Source organism: Pleurodeles waltl, chromosome 6, assembly GCF_031143425.1.
Source record: "Pleurodeles waltl isolate 20211129_DDA chromosome 6, aPleWal1.hap1.20221129, whole genome shotgun sequence".
Lineage (NCBI taxonomy): Eukaryota > Metazoa > Chordata > Amphibia > Caudata > Salamandridae > Pleurodeles > Pleurodeles waltl.
This window is the reverse complement of record NC_090445.1, coordinates 656,911,516-656,935,128: the sequence shown is the minus strand read 5'-3', so window position 1 is coordinate 656,935,128 and position 23,613 is coordinate 656,911,516. Positions and strand designations below refer to the sequence as shown.

General features: G+C 43.9%; 1 protein-coding gene across 1 annotated transcript in view; it reads left to right on the top strand.

Moving 5' to 3' along the window:
• Window positions 1-991: 991 nt before the first annotated feature.
• The window catches only part of LOC138302014 (tetraspanin-18-like), a 162,612-nt gene continuing 139,990 nt past the window's right edge, over window positions 992-23,613 (top strand). Inside the window, exons 1-4 of the mRNA XM_069242436.1 lie at window positions 992-1,177; window positions 7,449-7,643; window positions 14,106-14,180; window positions 20,209-20,307. Coding sequence (XP_069098537.1) covers window positions 1,121-1,177; window positions 7,449-7,643; window positions 14,106-14,180; window positions 20,209-20,307 — 426 coding nt within the window. The 5' untranslated portion in view covers window positions 992-1,120. The remainder of the gene's footprint in view (window positions 1,178-7,448; window positions 7,644-14,105; window positions 14,181-20,208; window positions 20,308-23,613) is intronic.

Here is a 23,613-nt window from a genome sequence, read left to right as displayed (position 1 = left end):
CTTGGCTGGCCATTTAGGAGACATGAAAAAGAGTGACACTCAAGGTAATGAATAAAAAGCATTGGGCGGGCTTGAAGCCATTTATTGTAAATAATAAGCCTGGCAAGGGTGCGTGAATGCGCTAGTGCTCGCTCAAGCAGGCTCGACCCAAAAACTACACTCCATTGGATGGTAATTTTGTAAACACTATTTAGGGCATGATATATAAGTCACTCACTATTTTGGTCATGCAACCCAAAAATGCAAGTAAATGCTGGTGAGTTCCAGTAACACATGCCCAGATATGTACGTGCATGAGTAAAATGATTCTTCCATAACTTTGAGAGGCTGCGGGAACTTTCTAGTCTGCTCCAGAACTACAACTTGAAAATATGAAGCATAATGGTTAGAGCGAGTTCCTGAACCTGTTTCATTGTGAATCCACACTCTCACTGGGGAAACGAGTAATCTGACTAGTTACTCATCTTTGCTTAAAAATAGTGATTGTGTTTCATATGTTTGGCGGAAATCTTTGAAATGTTGCATTAGGTACCAGGAGGGAAACAACTCTTCCCTCAAGGTGAGCATCTTTAATGCCATGACTGGATACTGACTGACAAACCAGTTGGAGAACTAGTGAAGTTAGAAAGAAGGTTGTTCTCAGAAAACAGATATATAAGTATTTCCTTCAAGTGCCCGGGCCTAGCATAGTAATGACCTTCCTGTTTTTAGATTGAAAGTTGTTTTCTCTTCTGTATGTAATTTGTGTAACCAGCTGTGAGAAATGTAGATACATACGACTGGATGAATTTAAATGCCTGAACCACCGTTTTTATTTATAAAATTAAAAACAGAATGGATTATTTCCTTACTTTACTGTCTACCCCACGGAACCACTAATGGAGCAAGCAGATTCTGCCTAGATTCCACGCAGTGACCCGTGGGCTGCAAATGCATATATGTACAAGTTATGGCACATGCGCACATGTGCGCGCACACACACGTACGCCTCTAGAGAAAGGACGAGCCCACTTATTTATTTTGAATATTGTGTACATTTTATGAATTAAAAAACCACTGAAATCTTCCAGTATGACCTGGATCCCTGTTCTTTCTTCCCAGGTGAAGCCCGGCCACCACCATGGGAGTCTTGATTGTTATGAAATACCTCATGTTCGTCTTCAACGTGCTCATTTTTGTAAGCATTTATTTTCTAATTAATTTCTTGAAATATTATGCAGCTCATATTCATGTAGCAAAGAAAATGCCTTATTGCAATAATAAAGTGGTCTGTGCAATCGGGACTGCAAAACGTTATTAGCTACGTACAATTACTCGTGTCAGGAGGGATGGAGGGAAACCAGCGAGAAGTGAACATTCATCTATCACATTTACATCCGTACATTTGGAGATCGACCTAGCCAGGCTATTATTGTTATTGTGGATCAGGCTTTACCTTTTCAACTGAAAACACATATTAGCAGATCCTTAGAAGTTTATTTTTCAAAATCAAACACATTTGCTGAGAGACCGCATGGAATGTGAGGGCTGCTTAACAAAGTTCCAATGTCTTTATATCAGCCGCTCCTCTGAAGGCGCAGGGTGGCGGGGCTTAGGACCCTTCAGACACTAAATAAGGTGGAAAGTCTTGAAATAAAAGACATGCAAAGCAAGGGATGAATGAAAAAGGAGGAAAATAGGGACATTTCTAGCTTGATTGCTATAGGGACTGTCTGGCGACTGTTCTAGGACAATTCACTGCAGGAATCACCAACACACTTTGGGGCATATTTATACTCCGTTTGCGCCGAATTAGCGTCGTTTTTTTCAACGCAAATTCAGCGCAAAACTTACGCCATATTTATACTTTGGCGTTAGACGCGTCTAGCGCCAAAGTATGAGGAAAGAGCGTCATTTTTTTGCGTGAACGCCTTCCTTGCGTTAATGAGATGCAAGGTAGGCGTTCCTGTCCAAAAAAATGACTGCGACACAAATGCGTCGTATTTATACTCCCGGGCAAAAATCACGCCCAGGAGTAGGCGGGGCAAAAAACCCCGCATTTGCGCCTCTTTTTAACGCCTGGGTCAGGGCAGGCGTTAAGGGACCTGTGGGCTCAAAATGAGCCCACAGCTGCCCTCCCATGCCCCCAGGGACCCCCCCTGCCACCCTTGCCCACCCCAGGAGGACACCCAAGGATGGAGGGACCCATCCCAGGGACATTCAGGTAAGTTCAGGTAAGTATAAATTTTTATTTTTTTAATATTTTTTTTGCCATAGGGGGCCTGATTTGTGCCCCCCTACATGCCTCAATGCCCAATGACCATACCCAGGGGACATAAGTCCCCTGGGCATGGCCATTGGGCAAGGGGGCATGACTCCTGTCTTTACTAAGACAGGAGTCATGTAAATGGCGTCTGGGCATCGTTAAAAATGGTGCAAATCGGGTGGAGGCGATTTTTTTGCGTCAACCTGACTTGCACCATTTTTAAGACGCCCTAACACCATTTTCCCCAACGCCGGCGCTGCCTGGTGTACGTGGTTTTTTTCCACGCACACCAGGCAGCGCCGGTCTGCTAGCGCCGGCTAACGCCATTCAATAAATACGGCGCCCGCATGGCGCTTCAGAATGGCGTTAGCCGGCGCTAAACTTTTTGACGCTAAACTGCGTTAGCGCAGTTTAGCGTCAAAAAGTATAAATACGGGCCTTTATGTGGGAGTGTCTGTCGCACAATAAAATCTTCATCAAGTATTGGTTGGTGGCCCTTTCAAACAGTTCCATGTGAAAATGTTAATGCTTATGTCTACTAAACAGCACATGCGCTGCACGTTGCTTCCGCCCTATGCACTCCATGCTGGTTCTCCCTTTGAGCTTGACTCCTAGAAAAGCTGAGGATTGTAGTGTTGGGGGCCCTAGGCCCTCATGCTACAGAAATAACGTGACGCAGACACAGTGGCATGGTGCTAGTAACTGGCGACGGGCAGTGCACCCAGCCCTTTTTATTAGCAGGATACACCTGACCGGCGGCGCCTGTGTTGGGTGGGTGTGGGGTGTAGATGTAGGGCCAGCCCTCAGCCGAGTGGCTGGGAAAACACTAAAATGTGTCCAGCAGGACACTACAAGGATATTGGGATCTATTTCAACAGGGAGCAAACGGATGCACAACGTTTGTATCAACTTTGACAGGGAAGAAATACTGCAGCTCCACTTTTTAAGTTGGTACAGAGGCCGCAAGAGCCCTGGGACCCTTCGGGGTGACACAATACATGAGGTCGTGCTCCCAGATTTCTTTCACTGAAGTGCACCCCCCCCTTACACACAACACCAGCTGTGGTCCTGTCCCTCAAGAGATGCTGCAGAGTGAGTTTCGCAGAGGAGCAAAGCAGCTGCCCCTTATTTGTATTCCATAGTTTCTAAATTTGACTCCGAGTGCCCCACAGTTTACAAAATAACAACACAATTTGCAGTTCTTGCCTACTGCAATGCTTTTAGCTGTCCGTGGCAGTAGCCTATAGTGGACCACAGTGCTTTAAGTAGGGTGAAAAAGATGGAGGGTGGTGAGGGAGGGGAATTTCCGTAAAAGGTTCATGGCCTGAATAATTAAGGGTGTGACTCAAGACATGTGAACTACAATCCTGTACTTTACTCGTCATGCTGCCTCGCCAGCGTTTAGGTGCCGTTGGTACGTTTTCAGGTTTTGCATCCAGGCATATCACACAACAACAAATGAATACCCAAACAAAGAGTGCTTGTTTGCTATAAATAAGTAGCAACAATGATTTTGTTGTAAATAATCAGGATTAGTAAGTACAAATGGTACATCTGACCCATCACTATGGGCGCGCTGAAGACAGGCCAGGCTGCCTTTATCCTCAGCTCTAGAGCTGTCAGTCATACCCCATTATGAACACTCTCCCACAACCGGAACTCACCCAGACACCTAAAGACTGTCAACACCACACCAGCCGCCCTAGCGAATGATCCCCACACAGCTGAGCTTAAACTCCACTAAATACTGTGCAATGTCAGCTAGCAGAGAGCTAACGGTGATAATATTATGCCCCCAACATCACCCATCCTGTGAAAGGGGCTCACAAATTACACGAGCAGCGACAAGTACCAAACATTTCCCAACCTAGCGCAGAAAAAAATGGTGCAATTAAAACGGGCAGACGACTAAACGGCGACACTGAAAGGTTTTCGTTTTTATGCCTGTCTTTTATTTAACAAAGCTGCAAGCATTGTGGTAATTACAATCCCTATGACTGTTAGTCACATACTGGTGAAGATAGACACAATCTTGGTGACATCATCTAGCAGTTTTCAGCCGGTTTTAGCTGTCAAGTTCTCTCAGCAAGACAGTACGGGAAGTCTTTTGTGCATTCCATGCCTTTGGACAGGCTTCAGATCAGAGCAAAGTATTCAAAAGCCAGGGTGGCATTTGCTTGTATAATGAATATGTGTTGGGGGTCGCTAGAATCCTTCAGATGTCAGTACTGACATGGGCACCCTTGTATTAAGAGACTTTGACACTCTGGAAGCCAATGCATTTTATAATTTTACCATTATTACCTTCCATGTTCAAACAGATCAATACATTTTCCAAACTTGGGCCCTCATTTTGAGTACTGAGTAATTCCTGACGTCCAGTAAAGCTATCTGCCAGCAGAATCAATAATTATAAGATAAGAGATGCAGGAATGCCGCCATTCCGGCGTTCCAAACCGGACGTTCCAACAGCTATAAACTGGCAAAATTCTCAAGAAGGAAAATGGCTGAAAATGGAGAATTGCACGTGTATTGGGTGCAGCGGCACGATTCAAGCAGCCATTTCCCATTTCTAAGGGGCTACTGAGGGTCCTTCTCAGAATACCACCACATTCCTGCATCCCTGAATTACCGCTACCCACAGTATCATTATTTCACGGGGTGTAAGAAGTACTAATGCAGAATTGCTAACCCAGTGAGAAAGAACGTGAACTCTGGAGTGCTTCCATTTTCAAATTCGACTAACGCGTCATTTTTACGGTGCAAGGCTGACATCTGCTGGACGAACCTCTGTATAGCGTCTCTTGATGAACAAAGATCCATTACTTCTCTGAAGCAGGTGCATAAAGGGGAGCCACGCGAATGTTCTGCCCCCTAAACCAAGAAATTACTAATGGATGAAGGCATTGGATAAAAATGTATACACCCAAATTCAGAGAATCCATAGAAAGGGCATGCACCTTCCTTTTATCACTTATAAGGGGCACAATTCGTAAGGGTACCAGATATGTGTTCTGAACAAACAGCCATCGAGGACACATCCGGTTGACAATGTAAAGCAGAGCACATTCAGATCAAATGCCCATTGTTTTCCTACAGTGCTTGAAACGCAACTGATTTTTGCCACTTAGTAAAGTCACAAAAACATCCCACTAAATCTATTATCCATTGAACGAATGAAATCACATTACACAAAGGTCAACTCTGCTGTCCTTTTTGGTTGCAGGACTCATTTATTCCGATTAGCAATTAACGCCGTCCTAACAGTTCCATTTCATACCTACCGCAGTTCAGGAGGCCTCTTTCAGGAGACCTCTTTGCTTGTTTTGACTGGGTTTCTCTTTACGTGTGATTTTTCCCCAAGTTCTACTGATACATATCACCACATTTACTAAAGTTTTGCACGTACATCAATTTACTCTTCACTGTAAAGGCCCACATGCGCAATGCTGATGTTGTTTGTGCAAGCTCCTTTGCAAGGTTTTAGTTAATGTGGTCACTAGTGGGATTATGAATTTTGGGAAGAAACCTAAGTTCACGAGGTTGATCCTTAGAGATGCTACGATTTAAATAGTTAAACACTATGACCACCTTGGGATCACATTCAACAGCAAGTTATCATGGCTTAACCATCAGGAAGCATAAATCAGCTATGATTACTAAATCTGTCACTAGATTTGTAAAATTATTCGCCAGCAAAGCAATCAAGCCAGCTTTGAAAGTATTAAATATGAAACTTATTCCATACTTGCTGAATGCTTCTCCAGCACTAAATCAGAAGATCATTGCCAATCTCAACAAAACTTTTATGCAATATGGTTGAAACCTCTTTCACCTTCATACAGTTACTCCTCACTGTGTCACCGGGCTAGAACTAAGTCTAAAATCTTTAACATCACTCCATCACAGAAGCACTGTGAATTACTTCTGTGATTGTGTTAGAGCGGACCCATAATCTCTGAAATTTCTAATCCATCAGGAAATGAGGGAACCTACATATGACGATTTAGAGTTGCAAGCTGTACCCTCAATTGTGGGAAGATATAAACTATCTGATGTAGAGTCGCAGATACCATTAAATCCCATGGCTCGGAAAAGTCTCTTACGAGTAACTTTCAGTGTTAGCCAGAGGGGCTCTAATTTAGCTCAAGCCAAACTAAACAATCATATTGACCTAGTTTTTGATACCTTTTCCTTGCCGAGTGAAGAGTATCTTGGTTCAAACCTGCCTGGGTATGTTAAGATGACATTTTTAAGATTCAGACTGGTTTATATTTCGATTTATGATGTTGAGAGGAAATGGAAACGAGTATTTAAAGATAACATTGCTTGCCTACTTTGTGGACACATAACAGAATCCCTCCTTCACATTTTATGTAGTTGCCACAGACTTTTCCATTTGAGAAGAAATTACTTGTGACCTATGTTCAATAAGACAAATATTAGATCAACCACAAGGGCTGTTAGATACTGTTTTAGTCTAAGGGAGGATTGTGCACTATTATCTCTAACAAAAGTTTTAGACCAGGCTTATAAAACTTTATCTACTTGATTCGGGCACCTGATTTTATACCTGGCTACAAATTTTCACTGTATCTATATTTATGTATTCCATTATTATAATTGATTACAAAGTATAGTTTTTTACACTTTTTATGGGATTTTTTTCTGTGCATATGAAAATGAGTTCCTACAGTTTCTTAAAATGTTAACAAGGAGTCTATTGAAGTAGTTGCTGAAAAAGAGGATAGTGTCAGAGATATTAGGGTAAGAATTGGATCGATCGTTCAATATTGTGGTTGGGTTTGGAACCCTATTACAATAACAATGCTAAGGATGTTTTTAATAAGGTGTAAACTGCATCAATATTATTTGTACGCTGAATGAAATTATTTCTGTTTAGATTCGGATTAATTCATGTTTAATGTTGATTTTAATTAGGTTATGGTCCCATAATTTAGTGTCAACATTTAATAATGTGTGTAAACCTTGCGCGTTATAATTGCTATTATTGTAATCTTTTCATTTATACAATAAATGAATTACTTACTTACTACTAGTGTGCTACAGTTTTGCTCAACCTCACCTCACTCCTCGATGGAGTGTGCCTCGTGGCCACGCTTCATAAGAACAAATAGGACTGGACTCGGCTGTCAAAGGGCCTCTTCGCCTGATCCTGAAATATTCTTGCTTTTTGTCATAGATCGGCGGGATATGTCTCCTCGCAGTTGGTATTTGGGTTGTTGCGGACCCGGACGGCTTTCAGAGCATCGTGACTTCTAACCCTTTGCTGACAACCGGAGCCTTCATCATCCTCATGGTTGGAGTGGCCCTGTCCCTCCTGGGGTTCCTGGGGTGCTTTGGGGCGATCCGGGAGAACAAGGTCCTGTTAATGGCAGTAAGTGTATGGATCCAAAGCATGACTTCTTAAATGAAATATGATTTATGTGCACAAAGAGAGAGAGAGAGAATGCTTTTTGTGGGCTCAGAAAAAAAGGCAGTGAGTCACATTTCATGTGTGTCTGTCATGTGCTTTGGGAGCTGGGCTACTGGACCACTGGTTGGGAAGTCTAGTGAGAATCGTGCTTGGGGGACATCTTTTGGAAGGAAAAAATAATAACATTGGGATACTAGGGCAGAGTTTAGTGAAAGTATATTTAGCTAAAATCAAAGTGGATTATGGTCGGAAAATAATATTTATCGTTATAGGAATTGTAGACATCAATGTAGACCTGCTGCAAAAAAACAGGTTCTTAATCTGCAAGTTCTCACTTTGCTAAACAGAGCCATCTGGGGGTTCATTTCAGCTATTGTACCATATAAATGACTTGTTATTTTCCAGAATACAATAATCATGTGCCTTTTACGAGGTGACCCAGACCTACTCAAAGATATTTGGACGCTTTTCCATCAGAGACCTTGGAGGCAGGTCTATCTCCATACTGACCTAAGCCTTCTACGTGATGAACATGTCCTTTTGTATCTGATGGGACCTCTGTTCACTGGTTACAAATTGCTCCATTCTCCAAGGTTGCAGGTGAAACCCCGAAACCGGTCCCAGGATACTTGTTTCCGGTCCAGGGAGAACCTGGCCTGGCAGTTCGGGCTGGACTGTTCCCATGAGGAACAGGGTCAAGAATGATTTGCATATGGCTGTGTTCAAACTGGGGTGCCATGGTGAGCAAAATAATGGATGGATTAAACCCAGATCTGTGACTGGGGGTGAATGTTTGATTGGTTCCGCATTCCGTCCATCCAGTTACGCTATCCCACAGCGTTTATATTTTGCTTTGCTTTTGCCGCCCTAAGTGCGCCGGGTATGCCCAGACGTGGGTCCCGGGCTCACTGTGCCACTGGATTCAAGCTAGCCTGGCTGATGAGGGGTGAAACCCCGAAACCGGTACCAGGATACTTGTTTCCGGTCCAGGGAGAACCTGGCCTGGCAGTTCGGGCTGGACTGTTCCCATGAGGAACAGGGTCAAGACTGATTTGCATATGGCTGGGTTCAAACTGGGGTGGCATGGTGAGCAAAATAATGGATGGATTAAACCCAGATCTGTGACTGGGGGTGAATGTTTGATTGGTTCCGCATTCCGTCCATCCAGTTACGCTATCCCACAGCGTTTATATTTTGCTTTGCTTTTGCCGCCCTAAGTGCGCCGGGTATGCCCAGACGTGGGTCCCGGGCTCACTGTGCCACTGGATTCAAGCTAGCCTGGCTGATGAGGGGTGACACCCCGAAACCGGTCCCAGGATACTTGTTTCCGGTCTAGGGAGAACCTGGCCTGGCAGTTCGGGCTGGACTGTTCCCATGAGGAACAGGGTCAAGACTGATTTGCATATGGCTGGGTTCAAACTGGGGTGGCATGGTGAGCAAAATAATGGATGGATTAAACCCAGATCTGTGACTGGGGGTGAATGTTTGATTGGTTCCGCATTCCGTCCATCCAGTTACGCTATCCCACAGCGTTTATATTTTGCTTTGCTTTTGCCGCCCTAAGTGCGCCGGGTATGCCCAGACGTGGGTCCCGGGCTCACTGTGCCACTGGATTCAAGCTAGCCTGGCTGATGAGGGGTGAAACCCCGAAACCGGTCCCAGGATACTTGTTTCCGGTCCAGGGAGAACCTGGCCTGGCAGTTCGGCTGGACTGTTCCCATGAGGAACAGGGTCAAGACTGATTTGCATATGGCTGGGTTCAAACTGGGGTGGCATGGTGAGCAAAATAATGGATGGATTAAACCCAGATCTGTGACTGGGGGTGAATGTTTGATTGGTTCCGCATTCCGTCCATCCACTTACGCTATCCCACAGCGTTTATATTTTGCTTTGCTTTTGCCGCCCTAAGTGCGCCGGGTATGCCCAGACGTGGGTCCCGGGCTCACTGTGCCACTGGATTCAAGCTAGCCTGGCTGATGAGGGGTGAAACCCCGAAACCGGTCCCAGGATACTTGTTTCCGGTCCAGGGAGAACCTGGCCTGGCAGTTCGGGTTGGACTGTTCCCATGAGGAACAGGGTCAAGACTGATTTGCATATGGCTGGGTTCAAACTGGGGTGGCATGGTGAGCAAAATAATGGATGGATTAAACCCAGATCTGTGACTGGGGGTGAATGTTTGATTGGTTCCGCATTCCGTCCATCCAGTTACGCTATCCCACAGCGTTTATATTTTGCTTTGCTTTTGCCGCCCTAAGTGCGCCGGGTATGCCCAGACGTGGGTCCCGGGCTCACTGTGCCACTGGATTCAAGCTAGCCTGGCTGATGAGGGGTGAAACCCCGAAACCGGTCCCAGGATACTTGTTTCCGGTCCAGGGAGAACCTGGCCTGGCAGTTCGGGCTGGACTGTTCCCATGAGGAACAGGGTCAAGACTGATTTGCATATGGCTGGGTTCCAACTGGGGTGGCATGGTGAGCAAAATAATGGATGGATTAAACCCAGATCTGTGACTGGGGGTGAATGTTTGATTGGTTCCGCATTCCGTCCATCCAGTTACGCTATCCCACAGCGTTTATATTTTGCTTTGCTTTTGCCGCCCTAAGTGCGCCGGGTATGCCCAGACGTGGGTCCCGGGCTCACTGTGCCACTGGATTCAAGCTAGCCTGGCTGATGAGGGGTGAAACCCCGAAACCGGTCCCAGGATACTTGTTTCCGGTCCAGGGAGAACCTGGCCTGGCAGTTCGGCTGGACTGTTCCCATGAGGAACAGGGTCAAGACTGATTTGCATATGGCTGGGTTCAAACTGGGGTGGCATGGTGAGCAAAATAATGGATGGATTAAACCCAGATCTGTGACTGGGGGTGAATGTTTGATTGGTTCCGCATTCCGTCCATCCAGTTACGCTATCCCACAGCGTTTATATTTTGCTTTGCTTTTGCCGCCCTAAGTGTGCCGGGTATGCCCAGACGTGGGTCCCGGGCTCACTGTGCCACTGGATTCAAGCTAGCCTGGCCGATGAGGGGTGAAACCCCGAAACCGGTCCCAAGATACTTGTTTCCGGTCCAGGGAGAACCTGGCCTGGCAGTTCGGGCTGGACTGTTCCCATGAGGAACAGGGTCAAGACTGATTTGCATATGGCTGGGTTCAAACTAGGGTGGCATGGTGAGCAAAATAATGGATGGATTAAACCCAGATCTGTGACTGGGGGTGAATGTTTGATTGGTTCCGCATTCCGTCCATCCAGTTACGCTATCCCACAGCGTTTATATTTTGCTTTGCTTTTGCCGCCCTAAGTTTGCCAGGTATGCCCAGACGTGGGTCCCGGGCTCACTGTGCCACTGGATTCAAGCTAGTCTGGCTGATGAGGGGTGAAACCCCGAAACCGGTCCCAGGATACTTGTTTCCGGTCCAGGGAGAACCTGGCCTGGCAGTTCAGGCTGGACTGTTCCCATGAGGAACAGGGTCAAGACTGATTTGCATATGGCTGGGTTCAAACTGGGGTGGCATGGTGAGCAAAATAATGGATGGATTAAACCCAGATCTGTGACTGGGGGAGAATGTTTGATTGGTTCCGCATTCCGTCCATCCAGTTACACTATCCCACAGCGTTTATATTTTGCTTTGCTTTTGCCGCCCTAAGTGCGCCGGGTATGCCCAGACGTGGGTCCCGGGCTCACTGTGCCACTGGATTCAAGCTAGCCTGGCTGATGAGGGGTGAAACCCCGAAACCGGTCCCAGGATACTTGTTTCCGGTCCAGGGAGAACCTGGCCTGGCAGTTCGGGCTGGACTGTTCCCATGAGGAACAGGGTCAAGACTGATTTGCATATGGCTGGGTTCAAACTGGGGTGGCATGGTGAGCAAAATAATGGATGGATTAAACCCAGATCTGTGACTGGGGGTGAATGTTTGATTGGTTCTGCATTCCGTCCATCCAGTTACGCTATCCCACAGCGTTTATATTTTGCTTTGCTTTTGCCGCGGACATCTACATGGTGGACGATGCCTTCTGTATAGAGGACAGGGCCTTCTGCAAAGTGGGCAGTGCTTTTTGATAGAAAACAGGAACTTCTACATGGTGGCAAAGCCTTCTCCGTGATGGACAGTACCTCTTCTGTGGTAGAAATTACCTTCTCAGAGGTGGAGAACATCTGCTCTAAGCTGGAAATGGCCTTCCAATAGTTTTACATTGTACATGGTGGACAGGACCTTCAGTAATTTAGACGGGACATTTATAATGATGGACGATGATTTCACCACAGTGGTGGGCTTTCCCGTTCAGCATATGGCCTTCTCCGTGGTAAATAGGGTATTCTCCATGAAGGACAAGTGCTCTTTATGGCAGGGAAGACCTTTTCTATAGTGTACAGGGTTTCCATGTAGCGCGCAGACGTGTTTGTGTTGATGGCATGTGTTTGTGTATTGTGGAACATGACCTTTGTCGTTGTGAGCGTGGCCTTTTGCTGTGGTACACCCAGATAAAAAAGAAGGTACCAGCTCTCTGCACGGATACTCTGAAGGACCTCAATTTTCCATAATGGCACAGGCTGTCTTAAAGTAAAATTCGAAAGGTGAGCCTACAGAGAAAGCTTTCCCCACTCACCTTTTAAGCAAAACCTGCAAATATGAACTCAGGTAAAACATCAAGCCGCTTACAATAGGCCTTGATTTCAAAACGAAAACAAAATATCTATATTATTACCACATATAACACTAAGTCAGCTGTAATTGTGCTGTGGAAGTTAGGCCCAGTGGTGCAGTCCTTAAATATGAAATGAAAGTTGTGCACAGGTTTACATTTAAATAGGTAGCTTCGATGTACTTGTTATGCTTATAAATATGTTGGTGCAGGCAGCTGCTATCTTTTCTATTGTAGTTTGCTAAAAACTGAATTTGTGCTAGCTCCAGTTAGGAAATACGTTGAAAGGATGTTCTTGTAACCTATAGTCAATAAAGTAAATTAAAAGCCATTAGTTGCTAAAGACAGTTATTATACATGATACTAAGGTGGCCTTCATAAAGAGATCTAATTTTTAACTTTAAGGTGTAAGGGATGGAATGTGCTTGCGTTGTGAGGAATTTGCACAGGGAGGTAAAGAAATATCAGCGAGGCACAGGTCCACCTTTTAGTTTTGTGCCTAACTAGGTCAGGTACTCTATCAAAGTGTGATCAAATATAGACAGTTAAAGCGGTGACAACATTATTGCTTGCTCTTGCACGCAACATAATTTTGCACTTTTAAATGTGGCAAATCGAAGCTACGTTTTACATTGTATTGTAGCACATGAGCGTGGTGGCAAAACATTGCTAAATGTACCCCTTAGTGTGAGAACTTGATTCACAGTGGAGGGGTCTAGTCTTCTAGGCTGAGAGGTGATTGAGACAGAAGAAGAGACCTGAAGAACATCTACAGGGAGAGTTCCACTAGGGAGGATAGCGCTGGCTGACCCCCGAGAAGAAGAAGTTCCGGGTCGTGAATAAGTGAAGCCTGCTAGCTTTGGAGCTTCTTTCCCTGAGAATTTGAAAGCGCAGAGATCCCAGTGACAGAGGCAGCATTGTCTATCTGGAAAAAGCACAGCGAAAGCACGGGCTTGGTTTTATGTCAATGGATCTGACTGATACTTGAACCCATGGCCGGTTGGAGGACTAGGGATCAAATTACAGACCTAGTGATGGATGTCTGGACGTTTATCCACACACTACGTTTAAACAAGAAAAGAACATTGGCTTCTACAAGTCAGTGAAATTATGGTTTTAGAGGACAGCATCTTCCAGAAACTATTCTCTTTTAAACAGGGTTTTGCTTTATTTTAGTGACATAAACACGCCCTTCTGCTCTTTCGTGGCCATTTCTGAGAATCTCAGGCAACACATTTGGTTTTAAAAAGAATTCCAATTCTTACTTACCCATGATCCATGAGAACTATTCTGTTTTTGTATCATTTGGATAATTGAAATTGCATTCTTTTAACTAAATGATTTGGCAAACTGAATTTGTTTATTTGGTAACTGTAAAGTTGCTGTTTGTGTACCCTATGCTGCATTGTCTCACGGTTACCTTCCTGGTTGTGCCACGTGAAAAAGGATAAGCTAGGGATTCCTCACAAAGCCTTTTCACCTAAGAAATTAGCACTGTTTGCTAGCAGGTGAGGCTCTGTTCTGCTGTCCTCCGTCACGCAACACGCAACACAGTAGCTTTACTTGCTGCTGCGTGTTGCGTGACGTCTATGTAAATCTGGGCTTCGGAATTAAATTGACATAAAACACAGAAAGACGTGAAATTATTGCGCTGTGTGGGATTTAAAAAAAACAAGTAATTTGTGAACAAATTATTATTCTAGAAACGTAAGTGACACTTGGACATACCCTTTCTGCGTAAAACGAAAGATCAACCCAGTGGATAACAGGGCTGCCTCTTTCTTTCAGTTCTTCGTGCTTCTGCTGGTGATGTTTATTGTGGAGCTCGTTGGCACTATCTTCGCCCTCACCTACAAAAAGCAGGTAGGTGCCCTTATAGAATTATCTCTTGTTAAAATGTTGTGCGACAAAATGAAAGACTACTGACCACATTGACCAGACAACGCCTAAAAAGCATGCATGACAGCATTACTCAATGTTAGACTGACTCACTTACTCATTCACTCTCACTTGCTCGCACTCACTCCCTCACTCTCACTGACACTCTCTCACTCGCTCACAGCATCTTGCATGGCATGGTCAAGCGAGTGGTGGAAGTTGTAATAGAAAGAGCAAAAGGCCATTAACGATTGTTTATGTGCGGGAGGGTGTCCCTTCCAGCACATAAACAATCATTCAATAACGATGATTTGCTACTTATATGTGTCTTGCATTCTGTAGCACACATAAAAATGCCAAATCACCATTGCAGATTGTTTACGTGCAGGAAAATAACTTCCTGCACATAAACAATCATTCCCTTCAACGCAGACACTCTTGCACTATGGTGCAAGGATGCCTGCATTGGCATTGGCAGCTAAATGTAGCTCCAGCGCTAGGGGAAACACTGGGGTGCACAGTATTTTTGTAAATATGATGCATCCCTGCGTTTCAGAACTGACGCAGTGCAGCACTGTTGATTTTGGCACAGTGCGGCCCTGCGCCACTTCCTTGTAAATGTGGCCCTTACTTTTCTAATCTATTGCCCCATATGACAGTTTGACATGAGTTCGGACCATGTCATTAAAAGTGACTCCATTAGACTAAAATGGTTTTCGATGCCTCTTTCATTTGCCCAAGAACTGTTAGCCCCCGCCACTTTATGGTTATGTCATCAGCTACCAACTGCAAGATGAGAAATGGTATAAAGTTCCATTTAAGCAGTAGTCCAATAGTAGAAGATTCTGCAAGCCTGCCATTCAGGTTGCAATGGACCTTTCAGGATTCCCCGACTTTCACCCACCGAGGTGGCTTGCTTCATCATCAATAGTCAATTGTATAACCCCTTACTATCTACCCATACCAGCCTGCTTCAGACATGCCATAGGATCCACTTTTGGCCCAGCTGCACCACAATGATAAAAGGTCTCTGTCAAAGTGCCCCCACACAAGGCCTGCCAGGTATTGCACCATCCACCCAACAAGGAGCACAAACCAGTGATGAAGCATGCCACCCAGGTGGGTGAGGGTCAGTGCATCCCACAAGGGAATTGCTGACTCGTAGAATCTTGCACAGTTGGACCACGGCTTAACCAAAACTTCACACCATTTTCATATTTGTGAGAAGAAGGGAGAACATGTGTTGGATCAAATATTTCTTTCAGTCCCTTCGTTCATTCATGGCATGATGATAATAACCAGTCTTGCCCTATTGTGGGAAGACCATCGGAAGTTGGGCCAACCAGCTTCAATTTCACACCAGGCTTGCCATACCATTGTACATCCACCCACGTAGGCACGTAGGCAACGCTTTGCACATTTTCACAGGCATATTCATCACTGGGCCCCGGTCATCTTCAAGTGCCCAGGAAAGCAGCAGGATTTCTTCCCTGTTTAATAATTTCCTGCTTTAGCAGGAAAACGCACTGTTGGTTATCAGGCAGTTATCATATTCAATCATATAGCCCTTCGTGCAAGTCATGTGGCTGTTAAGACTGTTAAGACTCCCACCTCCCCACTCACAGAATTCTCTTCTAAAAGGCCCAGGCCATCTTTAGAGATCTTACGAATTCTCGCTCACTCAGATACTCGTCTCTTATTTCTACTTGGTGGGGTATGTTCTTTTTTGGTGGAATGTGAATCGCTGAAGGAAAACAACCGATTTTGAAATTTGGCAAAGGTGCCAAATAAATAAGCATTGGCAAAGCCAATAATGTCTCTTCTCTGAGAGAGCTATTGGTTCTGTCAATATTTTTTTGTCACTTTGTTCAGTAGTGTGACTGCTGTGCAGCATGACAGAAAGTAGAAAAAAAGCTTTATGACGCAACCAGCGCTATCCACATTCTAGCACTTGCATTTTTTTTAACTTTAATCTAATGCTGCTAATGGTCTTGATCCATAAGGAGTGTTTTGTAGAGTTGGTGCACTTGTCTACATATGAAAGGATACTTTTACAGTGGATGGTATCCCTATCAGCAGCATGGGGAAGTCCACTCAATGAATTACAATTCTTTATTTCTTTTTTCTCCTCAAAAAAGCAGCCTTTTTAGGTCAAAGCCTATCAGACAGCGCAACTGTCCGTTTGCAAAGACACATTGGGAACATGTTGAAGCCTTTTCTAGGAATGTATTCCTCCCATTGCTTAACATTGGCTTTGTGTTTTGTAACTTGCATTTGCTTCCTTTCTATTTGCTGGCTTTATTTGTTTTAGGCTGTCTAGCATGTCTTTTTCCTTCCCATGGAGCAAAGCCTGTTTAGCATCTGTATTTGCTTTCTGGGAACTCCTTTTTAGGTTGAGCAGCTTTTTCAACGTGTTGGTATGTATTTGGGCTTTTAACTATGCCCACCTCACGCCCTTCACTACCACTCGTTCATTGGCTTGCCTTTCAAAAATCTTTTGTTATCAGTGGTAAATGCTTTACCTTTGTCCCTCCTTGGGGAGGTTTTGTTACTGCCTTGGTCATCGCCCCTGTTACATGGCTAATTGCACTTTTTCAGATAAGATTGTCTGCGAGCGAAGTCTTTTTTCCTTTTGTGTGTCTCTTCATGCTGATGCTCATGGCGGCAGTGGCGCTGTGAATCGGCTCGCTTATGTGAAACTGTTTTACTTTTAGTTTTCAATTTATGTGGCAAGAAAAGTCAGATTAGGAGTTTACAACGCTAAAAGCTCTAACTCGAGCAAATGTGAGACCCATGCATCGTAATAGCTTGTTCTTTTTGAGACGCTCCAGGAGAGTAGATGTGTTTTCAGTTCTCTCTCTTGTGTGCTAATTCAGGAAGCAGTGGTGTATTTCTTTGAAAAAGTTCCTGCTTCATATCTTTCTACTTGACTGTTCTACTTATCTCTACCACTCCAGTTCATCAGTCTCGCATGAGGAACATTATTTTCTTTATGAGCTTGTTTATTTTGGCCAGTGTGCTTTACTAATAGTGTAATTTAAACAATCCTCTTCCTCAATTTCACACCCATGTCATAGGCTGTGAGAGTAGGGGAGGGAAGCAACACCCCCAAAATAACCATGCTGGAGTTTAGAAGTGAAACAGCAATAAACAGGCCTTTAAAGTTTGTTTTTATCTTGTCATATTTGCTGTGTTTTCAAATACTGAAGTATCTTCCTAGGGAGGTTGGTGTTTGCCTTTTTTTCTATAACTGCAAAGTGGGAGGATTTATAGGACAGTACTGCTGGGTACTAGTGTTTGAAAGGAAAGGCTGGAGACGTTATTTTTCAGGCACACAACAAAATGTAAATGGCAGTAAATTAACTGTACAAATATTTCAGAAAATATCAGAACTAGGAAAATACAAATGAAGCACAATTGTTAGTAAATCTAATGTGTGGTGGACACAAATATTTTAATACAATCAAATCAATACACTAGGTGGTGCCAATTTACACACATTATTGTTTTTGTGCTGCACAGTTTTATGTCTGTGTAAATGTAATGGTAATTTCAGTTGAAACTGTGTTGCTTGCAATGGCAGTGCGCTATCACATCATGAATACTCCACTCTACTTCACTGAACTTTGCAACACTTTACTCCACTCTGTGCCCCTTTACGACATTATACTCCAATGTACACCACTCCACACTTTATGACTTAGATCTATGACACTCTATACCTCCATACAACAGTCTTTCACTCTACGCCACTCTGCTCTACTGTACTACACTGTAGGCCACTCAACCCCATGACACTCCACTTTACCCCACTCCACAATACTTTAATCATTCTACGCAACTCCACTTTACTCACCTTTACGTCACTCAACTCTGTTATACTTTACTATAATCTAATCTATGCCATTTCACTCTTTGGCATTCTACCCTATGACACCCCACTCTGTGCCAGTCCACTCTACACCATTCCACTAAATAACACACTATACACTCCACTCTACTCCATTCTATGTCACTCCGCTCTACAACACTCTACGCTACTCCACTTTACTCCACTCTGTGTCACTCCACTCTACGACACGCCCCTGCATTCTACTCCACTCTAGGACACTCCACACCACTTTACTACACTCTATTCCACTCCACTCTACTACAATCTACCTACAATCCACTCTATGACACTACTGCATTCGATGTCTCTCCACTCTATACCATTCTGCACCATTCCACTCTACAACACTCTACTCCACTATAGGCCACTCTACTCCACTCGATACCACTCTATGCCTCTCCACTCTATGACACTCTACTCCGCTCTCTGACACTCTTCTACACTCAACTAATTCAAAGAAGGAGGGACCGGGATATTAATGGTCCAGTGTACGGTCTCCCAATACTAATAGTCATGTAAAGGTACACTGTTCCAAAAGGGGGAAGTAATAAGAGGGATTCAGGGGGACCTAATCCTACAGGAGCAAGAACCCTCATGCATCCCAGTGGATGACTAGCTTCATCATCGGGAAAGCTCCTAGACAGGCCGGCGCTGCAATGCCTGTCGGGCTCCCCGAAGGGGGCTCTTGACCGTGTTGCTCTTAAGTAGACTAGGAATCAAGTCAAAAAGATGAGATACCTTAATCTAGGTACCTGAGCAATATGGAGAGAAGGGAAAAATAAAATTGGTTATCCATCTTCAGTATATGGCACTCCTCTCCACTCTATTCCACTCCACTCCACTTTATGCCACTCAGCCACACTACACATTACAACAATCTGCTCCACTTGATCCAATTCCAGTCTATACCACTCTACTCCACTCTACTCTGCAACACTCTACTCCACAACTCGGTACTCCACTAGATGACACTCTGCTCCACATCACTCCACGTCACTCAACACCACTTTACTCCACACCACTGCACTCTGCAACACTTTGTGCCACTCTATGCTACTCTACACGACGCTACACTCCACAATTACACTCTATTACACTCTACTCTATGCCATTCTATGCCACTACACACCACTTTACTCCATTCTACACCACACCACTCCACTCTACAAAACTCCACACTAAGCCACTCCACTCTATGCCACTTTACTCCATTCTATGCCACTACAATCTATGCCACTCCACTTTATGCAATTCTAAGCCACTCAACTCTCCACTACTCAACTGTTTGCCACTCTACTCTCTACTCTATGCCACTCTACGACACTCTACAGCACTTCATGCCATTTTACTTAACTCAACTCTATGCCATTCTACTCTATGCTGCTCCACTCTACGCCACAACACTCTTCTCCATTCTCCAATACTCTACTCCACTCTATGATACTCCAGTCTATGCCACTCCCTTGTACTCCACTCCATTCTACAACACTCTACTCTATGACACTCTGCGCCACTACACCATGCAACACTTTGTGAAACTCCACTCAGTGACACTCTATGGCACCTATGTCTATCCACTCTACACCACTAAACTGCACTCCATTCCACTCTATTCCAATCTACACAACTCAACTCTACTCCTCTCTCCTCTACACCACTAACTTTTAGCCATGCTGAACAGCAGCTAATATGTGTACAACATTGCTAAAACACACTGGCAAAGCTAATAGCTCTCTCTTAGGCTATTGGCTTTGCTAATGCTTTTTACTTTCTGTAGTTTCAATTTTTTGATTGCCTGTGAGCAGTTATTAGGAGGCTTTGGAGTGGGCTATGGGTGGGGTAAGAAGTGATTCTGTAATGTCAGCTGAAGTTAAAGTGTGTATGATGTCACTTGCCCTACTGATGGCCTTTTTTAAGTCATCAGCCATGTGTTCCCCTTCGTCCACCTGTCAGTCATTAAATGCCATATTTGTGGCACCATTAGTATTAGCCACAAATCTCTGTTGAGTACCCTACGTCTCTTCTCAAGCTTGTTTTGACTCAGCTTCTTTAAGATCTGTGCTGCTGGCTCTGTTTATTAATGCAGTTTCAAGGGATGATGTATTTTTCTTTCCCCCACAGATTACTAATGAATACTTCCTTTGGGAGCTGCACAAGAATTACCGAGGAGATAACTCCACAGATGTGTTCTCCACCTCCTGGAACACCATCATGATCGCCGTAAGTGTCTTTACGAAAGCTACATCTAATCTTTGAATCTACTCCTGCTCTTTAGCTACGTCTTATCAATATGGGCCTTAACAAGCATAATCTACCAATAAAGTGTTCTATTAATTAGTCAGGTGGAGACGGGCTGGTCAATAATGCAATCAATTCCTCTTAAAAGTCAATAAGACTAGGGCTTAGCCACTCACATGTTAGGCTTGTTATTGAAGACTGCACTGGGCAGGATTATAAGTAACACATTGGACTGGGCAAGGCTATCATTCATAAGGCGCAACAATTTAGAGACAAGGCAAGACTAGGGTACAGCGTAAGGCTGCTGCTCGTGCTACAGTCTGGTGAGATAAAACTTTCAAACTTTCACTGAGCATTCACAGTAAACATTAACATTAAAATAGTTTCGAGGGATTCTCTAGACTTACCTCAGAAGGAAGGAGTGGCGTAGAGTGGCACACAGTATGAGTACGCACGAAGAGGTGGTCAGACTAATTAGTCCACGTAGATCAGTACCTCAGGCTGAACATGGACCACATGCAGCATCATTATTTCCTGATGGAAATGAGGAAATGCAAGGAAGAAAAATGAGATGGAAAACATTGTCCTGCTATGTGACCAGAACCCAGAAGACCATCTGAGTTCATATGTGACAGGTACGCTTACTACTCCAGTCGTGGAAATAATTGAAAACTAATTTCTTCAACAAACACCATTCCATCCGAGGGAACACCACTGTTGTTTTCTTGGAAGCACATTATCTTACCGTCACTCTTCCTTTGTCTTGGCCACCTATGTGCCTCACGCCTATTTCCACATTCCTGCACTCCCTACACCTACCGTAATGTAAACGCTCTCTTCTATACAGAGCATGTTGCTTTGAGGCTAGGTTCATTTGACAAAAATCCAATACAAACAAAAGTACATATAATGGGTGGAACAAGGAGTTGCGATGGACAGGCAGCATAAATGTGACAGGCAAGACCCCAGTTTGATAATTCAAAAACAGAAGCAGAAGCTAATCTTGTACCCCAGTATGTGTGCTGTAGAGAATTTGGAGTCACATATAATATCATTGTTGTCTAAAGGGCAGTTGCAATTTGTAACTCTACTCTTTTGCAAGCAGAAACTTATTTTGTGAACCAACCTATGTTCTAATAGGTCAATTTGCAAAATAAGGAATTGGAGTGGATCTCAGTCCAACCTAACTAATACATTTTTATTAAGTGTGTCACAAATTGTGACTCACTCTAATTGGTCACGATAACAGGAATGGTGGCCTGCAAGGGTTAGTATGTTACCATGTTTGTGATTGCTTTTAAATAAAGCTTTTTAAAAAAAAAACAGCACACTTTTCTTAAAAGAAACATGGTTAAAAAAACGTTTCCATGACTTCTGGCAGTGGTCTCCTATTCTCTTTCAAGGTTTACCCCAATTCACAAAGGGGAAGGGGTCAAAAGGTTGTTCTTCCCTTTTGTGATCCATTACCACCCCAACTGTGGGTTCAAATAGATACAATAGTGATCTATTTTTCCTGTCTGTTTTTGTCCAGATGTTTCTCTTCTGTATATGCATTCTCACTATTTGCTGTAAATGTTCTGTTGTAAACTCTTATTGAGGTTTGAGAAGAGGAAGTATGGATGTAGGGTAAACAAATATTTGGTTGATTTTTTGTAAAATATGAATATTTATAGAAATATCCTACTCTATTTTGCTTGTCATCAAGCTGTGTGCTTCTGTGTTGTGAGTTCCTATTTTTGTAATAATTTAGCTAGCTAGCAGGTCAGAGGCTACATGGGTAATTGACTATTTCCCAACGTGGGCAGGAAATGTGGAAGGGACACCCAAAAGATGCCACTTCCCAACTGCGATTCATAATCCATTTCTAAACCTATTCTATGAGTTGGTAAGATAACAGTAATACTACTACTAGAAACCTTAGAGGCTCATTTTGATGTTCATTTGTGAGTTGCCTCATCCTCCAACAACCACTGCTGCTTGCTAACACCTTCAAAATCGTTCCCATCTTTGATACCACACATCTGACATTCTTAACCCTGCCTTTTCCTGAGAGTGCTAGGCTACAGGAACAGTCTTCAACTGAGCACCTTGCTCCATTGTATCCTACCTCCCGACAAAATGTCAGCTGTGCCACCAGGGTTGTAGATAAACTACACTGCTGTTCAACCACATCTATCAATAGTTACCACCAAAGCAAGCATTCACCTAGCAACAGTGCACTTTAGAAATGATTCACCCTGGTCTACAAGTCCATTCATTGACTAGCTTTTCCAACCTCATAAAATATCTCTCTCTTTTTCTGTACACCGTCACAGCCTCTTTGCTTTTTAGGCTCACCACCTCTTTGAGACCCCTCTCCACTTGCCCTATCATCATGATTCTGGTTTTTCACTTTCCTGCCACCTCCCACCACACCACTCAAATACTGTCCAACTGGACTTGTCCTCAAAGTCCACATTCAAAGTTGCTTTTTTCCCTTTACATTTCATGGCAAATTCTCCTGAGTCTATCCCAACACCAAATAAAAAATGAGCCCGCCTCTCCAAAGTGGCAACTATTTCCTTGGTTGTTATGTGTGGCTTGTACACCCCAATGCAAACAATCAAGCCCCACCACAGTTAATATATTTCTCTGTCTTTCTTTTGGTGTGACAGAGAGCACAGTATCTCTCTCTCCCTGTGGTACTTTTAAACCTATTAAATCAAAACTAATACACAATTAACAAAATAGGCTCAGACTCTCAAGAACTAGAGTCAGCATGCCTCAAGAGAGACGGAATGCCAAATATATGTTACTTATAGCCTTTTTCATAAAGATAAATATATACTTTTGTGTAAGTTTACTAATTTTCCCTAGTCACAAAGGTATTATACAAGTAGCATGTTTACAACTGCGGAGTCACCACACTCATGGCGGAGCCTTCACAAATAAAAAGATAGGGCAACCCTATTTGTGGCAGAGACTCCGCACATAAAAAAGAACATTCATTTCTTTCTATGTAGAGGGTTTCCTCCACGAGTGTGGAAACTTTGAAGTCGTAAACACACTACTCATAAAACACCTTTGTGAATAGGAAAAAAATCATAAACGTACCCAAAAATGTAAGTTTACCTTTGTGGATCGCACTCAGGGGGATTTTTATGAGTCTGGCGGCCACTAGACCACCAGAATCGTGGATTGTGGTCAGACCACACTGCCAATGCAGTGGTCCGAGCGCCACATTACAACCCTGGCGGTCGGGCCACCAGCTCCACCAGGATTTTGGATCCCGGTGGTCTAGAGATAGGT